This window comes from Vicugna pacos, chromosome 9 (assembly GCF_048564905.1).
Source record: "Vicugna pacos chromosome 9, VicPac4, whole genome shotgun sequence".
Taxonomy (NCBI): Eukaryota; Metazoa; Chordata; class Mammalia; order Artiodactyla; family Camelidae; genus Vicugna; species Vicugna pacos.
Window position 1 is genome coordinate 75727556 of NC_132995.1, and position 12224 is coordinate 75739779.

A 12224-nucleotide genomic window follows, 5' to 3' on the forward strand; every position below is an offset into this window, starting at 1 on the left:
AACTGCAGAATACACAATGTAATTCAAAAGTCTGTTATTCTTTTAAAATCAAGTATCTCTGATAACCTTTAGTTTCACAGAATAGCATTTGAGCTCTTTTAGCTGCCAAAACGCAAACAATTTTTATTCTAATTTCTTTTAGCTTAAATATGGTCTAGAGTAAAAGTGGCATAGTGATTCCTAGCACGGCACGTTGCAATACAACCATATGGCCTAACCTGCTTCCTAAAGTATGAGTGTAACTCTCAGAGCACGTGCAATGGGAGGCCCTACGTTTTATCCTCAGATAAAAACCACAGCATTTAATTAGATCATCATTATGTAAAAATATTTTTTTAAAAGCACATACACGTAAGTACTGAACTAAAACAATAAATAAATAAAGTGTAGATACAAGTAGTGAAAAACAGCTCCCTGCTCTTGGTGCTAAGCCTCCATGTGTGCTACATACTGCTTGTGCCATGCATTCTCACTTCCTAAATTTTTAAATTCTGAATTGCTATTAATTTGACTTTCTAATACCCCTCTCCTAAAGGTGTTACACAGTATTTAGGAAACTGAACATAAACATCCCGTTTTGCATGTCAACAACTCAGTTACTCCCTCTGAGGTAACCGGAGGTATGCTAAGCCGTCCCAAAATCAAAGTGGCTATCACTGTATCAATTATGCAGCGACAATTCTACTAGGTATGTAAGTTGGTTTTCTAACGCACTTCAGGCAAGATCAGACTAGTGTGAGGCAAGAGACAACTGGTGTTGACAACCTAAGAGCACCGAGAAGCATGAAAAATTGTAACCGTGAGCACAGAAGCGAGGCAGCACAGCCGTCTCGTTCTACGGAGGCATGTCCAGCCGACAGCACACAAAGCCCCTACTTGATGTGTAACGGAAGAATAACTTCCACAAAAAATATTCAACTGCAGAATAATCTGCTGCGTAAAGCAAAGGCGGGCAAACCAGCTCGCGGACCAAGGCCAGCTCACCGTTTGCGCGAGCAAAGCTTCACCGGACACCGCGCGCACCGCGCACAGCCGCGGCCGCGCTGCCGCAGCGACGCCGCGCGGGCGTCAACGGGCCGCACGAACCGCAGAGTCTAACGTTAGCTGCCGAGCCTTTACAGAGGAAGTTTACTGACCCGGGGCTTAAAGGGAGTCCTAGCTTTCCGAGAAGTTTGTTTATAAGGAAATGCAGGCTTCCTAAGTGTTTATGTAATAGGATGACTGACCTTTAATCATTTTCAAAAGCTGCTTGTAAAATTTGGGAAGACATTTATGTAAATCATTACCTAAAATATATTATTAAATCAGTGGCAAAAAGCACAATGTAAAGCCCACTATAATCCTACAGATGAAGCTGTAATATTTTAACTGTGTAAAAGGCAAGATTGTGAAGTTAACGAAATGACTGAAGCTAGCTTGCCAGGAGTTCCAGGCCAGCTACCATCATATTAACCCAAAGGTACGTTACTGCAGAGCGCGCTGTTACAGACTTACTGTCCTCAGGTCACTGCTGAGAAACTGCGTAACTGAGATCCACAAGTTAAAAATTACACGTTCAAAAATATATTTATAAAAATATGCATTGTTAAATTATGTAAAGCAAAAAACTTAAAAATCAGGTCAATAAAAACCAAAACTGCTCTCAAATATCTGCTACCACAGTAATAGAGACTATGTTAAAATATAGTGAGAAAAGTTTTCAACAAAATGCAGTATTGATAATTAAAAAGAAATTTCATCTTCTGTTGTTTTAACGGCAACAAATATGCCTTTTGTATTTTTTAAACATTTTTTAATGATTTATAATCATTTTACAATGTGTCAAATTCCAGTGTTCAGCACAATTTTTCAGTCATTCATGGACATATACACACTCATTGTCACATTTTTTTCTCTGAGTTATCATAACATTTTGTGCATATTTCCCTGTGCTATACAGTATAATCTTGTTTATCTATTCTACAATTTTGAAATCCCAGTCTATCCCTTCCCACTCTCCACCCCCCGGGCAACCACAAGTCTGTATTCTCTGTCTATGAGTCTATTTCTGTCCTGTATTTATGCTTTGTTTTTGTTTGTTTGTTTGTTTTTTAATTCCACATATGCAATCTCATAAGGTATTTTTCTTTCTTTTTCTGGCTTACTTCACTTAGAATGACATTCTCCAGGAGCATCCATGTTGCTGCATATGGCATTATGTTGTCGGTTTTTATGGCTGAGTAGTATTCCATTGTATAAATATACCACTTCTTCTTTATCCAGTCACCTGTTGATGGACATTTAGGCTGTTTCCATGTTTTGGCTATTGTAAATAGTGCTGCTATGAACATTGGGGTGCAGGTGTCATCCTGAAGTAGGGTTCCTTCTGGATACAAGCCCAGGAGTGGGATTCCTGGGTCATATGGTAAGTCTATTCCTAGTCTTTTGAGGAATCTCCACACTGTTTTCCATAGTGGCTGCACCAAACTGCATTCCCACCAGCAGTGCAGGAGGGTCCCCTTTCTCCACAGCCTCTCCAGCATTTGTCACTTGTGGATTTTTGAATGCTGGCCATTCTGACTGGTGTGAGGTGATACCTCATTGTAGTTTTGATTTGCATTTCTCTAATGGTGATATTGAGCTTTGTTTCATGTGCCTGTTGGTTATTGAAAGTAAAGAATAAGAAGCTGTCCATAACCGATGTATACTCATGAACAGACTAAAAGCAGCGACAATGTTCCAGAGACAATCCACAAAAGAGATTATTTTTTGTTGTTGTTGTTGTTGGGGCAAGGAATAGCAACTTTATTCAGAAAGCTGGCAGACTGAGAAGATGGCAGACTGAGAAGATAGCAGACTAATGTCTTGGAGAACCATCCTACTCAAGTCAGAATTCAGGCTCCTTTTATGTTAAAAAGGGGAGGGGGTATGGTTGGTTGTTGCAAACTTCTTGGTGTAAGAATTCTTTGTTCTTGCAGCTGTCCACGTGTTGGTGGCTTTTGCTACTGTCATGGTCATGGTGCCCCTGTAAAACCAGATTCAGGGCGTCCTTGTCTTTTGAAGAGGGTGATGTTCTGTTGGAGTTCAGCAGGTGCTCTGGATGCCTGGGTGGGTCCGTGGATGTGAGTTTTGGTGTATTTGTGGGAGAGGGTGAGCTACGAGCGTCCTTCTACTCCGCCATCTTGGCCCCTTCTCACAAAAGAGATTATTTTTAAATGTCTGCTGTGATTGATTTACCGAGGAGTCTCAGTTTAAAGGAGATATTAACATAAAGCTTTTTTCCTCAATTAGTGCTGTCAACCATGCTGTGTCAAATTCCCCCCTTTCCCCAATCGTTTAATGATTATGGGCAAACTTCAGTACCTTCAGGTTGCTTCTGGTATGGAAATTCAGTGTAGTACTATCTAGACACCTATCTCATATCTGATGTAAATCTTTTCCTCCCCATTGGTGACCACTCCTAGAGCTGGGGAGATCTGGAGTGGAGAGTGGAGCACAGCCTGTGCTCCTCTTCTGTGGGTCTCACCTGGGGGAAAGGGCTGTGGATGGCTGTGGTCACCTTATGCAACTAACCAGTGACCAGCATGTAGTGGGAAGCTGTCTCTGACTGCTCTAAATCAGATGTTGGTGGCCTTTGCTATTGTGACGGCTTATTAAGGGACAGACTGAGCTTCACCCTGGCCTCTCAGTGGATAAAGAGCCTTCTAGGGTCCATGATGCTCAGTGCATTCCTGTGTGGGACACAGTGTCATCTGACCCCACATCAGTTTCTTCTGATCTTCAGGGAATCGCAAGGTCCTTTCCCTTCCCTGGGTGCTGTGTGTAACTGAGATGGATAGACTCTGTTATTTTTTCTACATGTGACAGTAACTACTGTCCCGAGTCAGCAGGCTGGTCCTGGCTTCTCCCGCAAGCCTCCGCCTCCCTTTAAAATCTCCACATTCAAGTGTATTCTCACTGGTTCCTGAGACGCATTCTGGGCTCTTCCAAGCAATGTCTTAGTACCTTCCCTTCTCTGATGGAAGTTCCGGAGTGGGCTGATCGTAGAGCTGTGACAGATGTCCATCTGGGAGATGAGAAGACATTCTCTCTTCACTGCAGATAGCCCTATCTTTAACCTTTATTTGGGACAGGCTTGGATCTCCCTCCTAACTTTCACTTAGCTGGGAAGATGACGAAAGAGAAGGAAAAGTCTTTCACCAGAATCTTTCATTTTCCCCACAGCTGAGGACACCACAGACTGGGCTCCTTCTTCTGGTTCCCTTTCTTATAGAGGCTGGAATGAACGATTGATTAAAGGTAGCTGGGAAGTTCAACTATTTCTCAATAAATCTTGAAGAGGTGGTAGAGCCAGTTCACGACTATTTTAGCACACAGGGTGATTCCTCAGCTACAGCTTACAAAGAGGTAGGAAAAGTCCTGTCCAACACAAACATCTACATTTAATGTTATTAAAATTATTGAACTTACCTAGTTACAAGTTACACATGCATACTGTTGCGTCAAGTAGCCAATAAGAGGGGAATATTGATATAGACAATTCTTTTTAGATTTGTTTTTTGTTGACCACAAAAGTAATACATGATCATTGTAGAAAATTTAGAAAATGTAGAAAAACAAAAATAAGAAAATTAAAAATAACCTATAGTCACAGAGTAAATTAAAACAATGGAGAATTTAAGAGTAATGTACAAAACGGCTTTGAAATGCATAGTATAGTACCTTTCTTTAGACAATAAATTTCCATTTGCATAAACTAAAATTAAAAAGTCAGTATTCACATGGCACCTGGGGAGAGGAGGAGAAGAAAGCTGTGCGCCACCCCAAGTGCACGCTGTAAGGAGAGCGGCAGGAAGCGGGGTGTCCTTTAGGGGGAAGAGCTGGCGTGGCGCCGCACAGCCCTCTGGTAAACGCAGCCCTCTGGTAAACCCGGTTCCCATCTTCTTTCCTCTTAGTCCTAAACCCTCAGTCCCAGCTGTAAACACCACCTTTGAATTATACAGGGTATTTCCATATCCTTTCAACAAACTCCACCCTCAACTTTATTTTACTTAAAATGATCTGAATTAATTTCTGTTTTCTGCAAGCATATCCTAAGAGTTATTTCTCAACTAGAGTTCCCATTAGTTAAACTGACAATACTAACAGAGATAAAAATATAGTAGGTAATAATGGATGACTTTAAGCACTGGGTAAAAGATTTCTGAGACTCAATAATTACCTTCTGAAAGAAATTACAGTAATCTCTTCTTAAAATATAGATTGCTACTTCTTTTAATCCTTCTAGTCCATACATATCAGCCATACTGAGTATCTGACTAAAATAAAAATAGATGCACTGTTAATTCTTCAATGTAAAAACCACGGCATAATACACAGCAATTTCTTGATAACATATAGTTTGTTTAGAAAAAAGAATAATCTTAATTATTTGAACTCTAACTTCCTACCCTACATAACAGATAATCTTTACAAATTATTAAAAGGACACAGATCAAGAATTGAAAGCACTGCCGCTTGATTTGATGAGTGGAGAATGACAAGAAGTATATCTGGAGATGCTTCAATCTATTCCCCTCATGGTCTCAGTGACGTACACAGCAAAGCCCAGGAAATGGCTTCTAGGCTATAAAAGTTATTACTCTTCACAACAAATATGAATAATAAAAATTTGGGGGGAGGGGAATTAATTGAAGTTTATCATATTGAAAATGCCTACAAATTACGTAAGACTGGAGATCACATCCAATAACTCATAGGGTTTCCGTCGCTTCTTCCAACTGGCAAGTATTCCTGAGCACCCGCACGTGCTTCAGGTACTCAGGGCCCTACAAGCCTTAATACCATGATAAAATTCATAGAGCTTTCCAGGGGCAAAAATTCAGTAGTTACTTCCTGTGACTCATAAGACTTTCTCCCCAAAATCATATTTATTCACTCTGTAACTAAAGGAACTAATGAATATTTCAAATTAAAAGAGGAGCCTTCATTTGTCTGATGTTAGAGCAGCAATATAAGAGGAGAACGTCCAGAAAACCAGACGAGCGAGGGGCGCGCTCACTGTCCGCAGGGCCGCGCGGCCGGGGCAGCGTTCACAGCAGGGCGCCCCGGAATCGCTTCACTCTTAGTTTTTACTGTGTCTGCATTCTCAAGTTAAGTTTACGTTTTTGTCTTTCTCTTTTGACACCCTAAATTTTAAAAATACAGTAGTAAAAATATTGTTCAAAAGTTCATTAAAGTTCAATTAATTTTATCTTATAAAAACCTGTTATTTATTTCCCAAAACAAATATGAGGTTTTTCTAACATAATTGGAGTATAATAAAAACTTTCCTTAATCTTTTCACTGTGAGTATCTAGCTCATTCTTTCCTCTAAAGGAAACTTAGTCCTTAAAAGGTGACTTACCTTTTAGGTATTTTAGATATTCCCAAAATGTACACAAGATATGGCAAAATAGACAATAAAAGTGAAGCTTCTACTTCATTGACACTTTGAGACATAGCTCAGCAAAGCAGAAGCCACAAAATATTAATACCTTTATATTTAAAATCATTAAAAAATGATACATACCCAACATTAGCTTTGTCTGGAAAGTCCAAGGTTCCTCCATACATAAAATGCATCATAACATTCATTTCTACATGGCTTATACTGAAAAACGAAAGAAAAGTAAACTCAAATCCAGAAATAATTGAGGTTTAATTGCTATCAGTGATATATTCTATTTTCCCATAAACTTTTAGCTCAGATAAAGTTCAAATCTCATTTTTATCTGAAGAATATATTCTTCAAATGACGTCCATGCAGGTATGCCATTAATTTAAAATGAAGTATAACTGCAGCTATGGATTTTTATGCTATAAAATATTATCAGGATATTATAATTTCATTGATTATTTGTTAAGCATCTTCGGTAATAGACGAAGTTAGAAAGGACCTTACAGGTCATAGTCCAACCTTTGGCTCCTTAAGAAACCCTCTCAGCATCTTTGACAAACGGCCTCTGGTCTTGCTTAAGGCCTAGATGGGCAACTCTGTTCACTAGAAGGGTTCTGGTTGTGCCTCACAGATTTCTTAATTGTAATGCCGATCCGGTGGCTTGAGCTCTGCCAAACTCCGATTTAAAAGTACAGATATGATCTAAGAAGCAGTCTGAAGTGATCATCTCTATGTCCCCGACGACTAGATCTCAGACTCTCAATTCACGACGTCCTCCTTCCTGCCTCTCCCACACCCCAAATTCAGTCTTCTTTCTGTCATTCTTATTTTGTTCATAGCGCTGCTACAGAACTTCCTGCCTCCTGTCCCAGCCTCTACTCCTCTGTACCAAGAGACTGGATTATCCAGCAACCATCGGTCCGGGAGGAGGTGAGAGCTAATTTGATTCCTTTTTCCCCTTCTTCTCTGCTGACTCGTGGTGGGAGGTGCTGGGGAAGCAGCACGTCTGTGTCCAGATTCCGACCTTCTCTCGGGGGCGCCATCTCAGAGGAGACACAGCAACCAAGTCAACTCCGGCTCTTGCGTTAAAGCGCACTTTACTGCTTGAACAGCTTTTGTCAAAAAGCTTCTACCTTCTGCTGATTCTTATTCTGAACAGAAAGAAAGTACACTGTTTATTAGCCCCTTCCCCACCTCAAGTCTTGGACAGACAGCAGATAGGTCTCCTCCCCATCACCTCATCCCGTGGGTTCAGCAGAGAAGAAAGGAGAAAAGGAATTGAGTTACCCCTCAACTCGAGTTCCTCCTGCTCCAGAACCAGTGGTTGCTGGATAATTCACTTCCCTTGGTACAGAGGAATGGAGAGGGGACAAGCTACAGAAAGTTCTGTAACAGTGCTATGAATGAAACAGAAACATCAGAAAGGAGACCGACAACCATCTAAATGCCTAAGTCAGGGCTGGAGGTTCATCTTAACTCTCCTCCTCATTATGTCCTGTCATTTATACTTTCAAAATGTCCTTGAATTCAGCTTCCGCGGTCTGCTTCCCCCTCTCGCTGCCCTGGTTCAGCCTCTCAGTTTCTCTCATCTGTACTATGGCAAGTATCCTCTCACGTGGCTTCTTGCCTGAAACAACCACCTGGCATCCCATTTCCCACACTGCTATTAGAGCAACTTTGCTCAAATGTAAATCTGACCTAGTCCCTGACTTTGAAAACCCTTTTATAACTTTCCATAACACATACGAAAAAAAGCCCCAAATCCTTAGCTTGGTGTACTATGTTCTTTATCATCTGATCTTCGCTTCTCCCTCTCTGACAGCTGTTTCAAGATAAGTCAGCTACCACTTCCAGCAGGTGAACTGCTGAAAACTCCTCATGCATCCACGCCTTAGCACACAGTATTCACTCTGCTTGCAATTCTCTCCCTCTCTACTCAATTCATATTTCAGACATGAGACATGTGGCTCTTTATCTCTGATTGTTTCCTTAACGCTCCCAAGGGGAAAAAAAAGAGAAATCACTGAATGTTAAACATAAGTAATAACTAACATTTATTGAGCATTTATTATGAACCAGTCACTGAGCTAGTAAGTATTCTGAATGCCATTTAGCTCATTTAATCATCATGACAACTCAGCAGTATATATTATTACTAGTCTCATTTTATAGATGAAAAAACTGAAATTAAGTAACCTGCCCATGGGAGTGGATGCTGGGGAAAAAAGTAACTTGCGCAAGATCAAATGGCTCATGATGCACTGGAATTTAAACACACACACACACACACACGCGCTCTTCCATCATCACATTGATCAAACTGAACTGTAGGATCTTTGTTATCGTATTTGTGAACCTCTCCTCCTAAACGGAGCTCTGTGAGGGCAGGACTTGTGTCTTATTCTCCCTGCATCTCCAGCAGCAGCAGAACGTCAGCAATGATTCAGTACCTCCAGGACGACAAGTTTCCTTTCTCTGCATAATACTGGAGCTCTGCAGTACCAGCAGGGTGGGGACAGTGCTGATAAGACCCTCACAGTTTGCTAAGCATAATGTCTAATGTCTGCCAAAGGAGCAAAAGGAGGGAGGCAAGAAGAGAAATGGACTCACGCAGGACAGGACTCAGAATGGTGTTTGCTTTGATTCTATGGCCTTAAATAATACATGCTCAGTAAATGTTTACTGAATATTTAATGAGTGGCTTATTAGGGTACTTACAAGTGTCTCCCAAGCCTTCAGAAGGAATACTGAGTTGAAAACATATAAATGTTTTTCAATTGATTTAATAAATATTTACTGGCCCCTACTATGGCTAAGTGTTGATTTCTGCTGATTCAAAACTCCAGCTCTTTCATACTTAGAAAAGTCAAATCTCTATAAATACTCTCATTTACATACATGAATATGACAAGGTCTGATCTCATGATGATTACGAGTAGTGTGTTCCTGTGAAACACCAGCATAATTATTAGAACATTTGCTATTCCCTACACTCTTCCTCAAAACTCCAGCAGCCGTTCTCATCAGTGTTAATGAGGACTGGCCGTTTATATTGAGAGAACAGTTTCTTCTAAGACTTGACATATTTAAGCAAAAGATAATGACTAAGTAAAAACAAAAGTAGCTTTATTAAAATAAATAGCAAAATCCAGACATCTGCGCTTATACATCAATACATATGGTAGCTATAAAAACAGCAAGAAACCGTTTTCCTGCTGTCTTGACAGACGTTTTACTAAACTAAGTTCTCATTATTGTTAAGTCATTTTTATTTTTACTAAAAATGTTTATAAAGACATGATCCACTGACAAGGGGGAAAAAGCCAAACAAACAATAGCCCACAGTTTAAACGGAAAGATTTAAAGTATTATTCCCTTTTAAATCAGAATAAAAACTTGTAGGAGATGAAAACATTAAACATATTCAGAGTTAGAAGAAAGAAAAGGGTATGAGAGGACAGAGCTCGGAGATCAGAGACGACATGCACCGGGTCTCTGTGCTTGATATCGTATGATATCACTTACGCGTGGGATCTTAGAAGAAGTGATACAAATTTTATTTACAAACCAAAAATAGACTCATGGACATAGAAACAAACTATGGTTACCAATGGAAAAGGGCAGGGGAAGGATAAATTGGGAGTTTGGGATGAACAGATATACATTACTATATATAAAACAGATAAACAACAAGGACCTATTGTACAGCACAGGGGACTATATTCACTTTCTTGTAATAACATACAATGGAAAAGAATCTGAAAAAAAATCTATATATGTATGAATGTGTATAATTGAATTGCTGTGCTGTACACCTGAAACTAACATTGTAAATCAACTACACTTCAATAAAAAATAAAATTAAACAAAAATAAATAAAATCCCTGAGCTTTATGTGTGCTTCCTGAAGTTCCAGGTTCCCATGCATGTGGACTGTGGTAACGCAGGTACTCATTCACTCATTCACTCCTTCATTTGTTCATTTACTGTCACTATTTATTGATGAAAGGCTCTATTCTACACCTTGAGGATACAAGAAGCTTATATTCTAGAGAGAGGACCTGGGCAATAAATATATAAACAAAGATACAAAGAGGGTAATTTTAGTGGTGAAAAGTGCTGTGAAGACCATACAAAGGGAAAACGTAGGAGAAAGTAGCTGGAGAGTTGGGCTGTGGCTGCTTTAGGTGGAGTCGTCTGGGAAAAGCCTATGGGCCAGATCACACAGGTTCTAATAGATTATGGTAAAGATGTGGGTTTAATTCTAATTGTGATGAGAAAGTATTGAAGGATTTTAGTCAGGAGAGAAATATGATCTGATTTCTATTTCAAAAGATCATCCTGAAGTTTCACATCAATCCTACGAATCTCCTAAATTTATGCTCCAAAGCCCCAAGCCACCACTAAAAGACTTGTTTATACAAAATGGACACATGTGGGATTTCTTACAGAAATACTGGCTGGGGTTCAATGTCCAGAAGAGGGTGTGGACAATCCCCCCTCTCCTCCACCAGGATGACCTCCCTCACTGTACCTTTCCACCCCCCGACTCTGGGACATGGGGAGAGCTAGGATTACAGGGCTCTGCTATTCCTGCCTCAGTTTGCTGAGGCTGTCCCTCTCGAAAATATCACGTGCATTATGTCTCTGCACTACCATATCGTTAGAAATGATTGGTTCTTTTCTGTAAGCACAGACAGGATTTCAGTTCTAAACTCCCGCAGAAAACATCCTGCAGGTATGCAGCAGTGGCAGAGCTCCAAAAGAGGCTGCTGATCAGGCAAAGCAAGCACTGCTGTCCTGGTACTGAGGCTGGCCCTCCCCGAACTCGTTCTCTCTAGAAAATGAGAACAATTTAATTCAGGGAGAGAAGAAAAATAAATATTAATGAGCACTAATACTACGTACCAAGTACTAGGCCAGGTTTCTCCTTACTGCATCTCATTTAATCCTTTCAACAACCTCAGAAAGTTTAGGGGAGGTAAGCCAGGTCCCTAAAGGCACGTAACAATTTAGGACTGGATGTAGGACCTCCTGTAAGAACACCCAAGCCCACGACCTTTCTACCGCACCGCACTTTCCAGGGAACACCTGCCAGGTTACATGTCAGCTACGGTGAAATTAGAAGTTGTTCTGTGGATTTCTTTGTTACTATATAAAAATTCCTAAAATATGTGACTTTTTTTAAAAAAAGTGAAATTCCAAAGTCCCCATTAGCCTTCCTACAGCTCTGTATATGATGATACCGATAACATTTCAGGTGGCAATTTGAGACAGTCAAACTGATATGTGATGCAAGAGGGAAAAGCAAAACATACTGTGTGATAATAATAAGAAAGGATGCAGATAAAACCCGAAATCGCTCAGGAAATACTTTCTTCCTTCATTTCAGTGTGAGAAAATATTATTTTATCAAGGAAGATAAAAGAGTCAAACCAAAAAGAAATGCACCCTCATTTCCAACGTGCTAGCACTAGAAGCGAGTCCGCAGGTCAGGAGTGAGTCTCCACTGCGGCACGGCGATCCAGCAAGGAGCAGAGCCTTGCTTACAACAAAAGTAACGGGAAAATACTGTACGAGGGCCCCTGCTGGTGCTGCTACAATGTACAGTCTACTTACTTGGAATGACAGTTTGAAACAAAGTTGGCTACTTCTATGTCGCTTTCTCTTGAACAAGCCACTAAAGTTGGCCAGTGGCCATCAACCCCTATTATAGGAGGAGATGTTTATCCATTACCTCCATCGGAGGGGACGACGCACAACCACAGGTGGGGAGCAGAGACCAGGAGTGGTGCCTCTCTGCTCT

General features: G+C 40.5%; 1 protein-coding gene across 7 annotated transcripts in view; it reads right to left on the reverse strand.

The window, feature by feature from the left end:
- The window catches only part of BTBD8 (BTB domain containing 8), an 83867-nt gene that overhangs the window by 33975 nt on the left and 37668 nt on the right, over nucleotides 1-12224 (reverse strand). For 4 of the 7 annotated variants that reach the window (XR_012076047.1, XM_072968265.1, XM_072968264.1 and 1 more), the window contains 2 exons: nucleotides 6551-6631; nucleotides 5201-5297 (listed from right to left, as the gene is read on the reverse strand). Coding sequence is in view for 3 of the 7 variants with exons in the window: in XM_072968265.1 (XP_072824366.1) it covers nucleotides 5201-5297; nucleotides 6551-6631 (178 nt within the window). In the remaining 4 variants the exon portion in view is untranslated. Of the gene's footprint in view, nucleotides 1-714; nucleotides 759-798; nucleotides 869-5200; nucleotides 5298-6550; nucleotides 6632-12224 lie in introns of those variants that run through there. The other 3 variants (XM_031680461.2, XM_072968267.1, XM_072968268.1) reach the window with 2 other exon arrangements.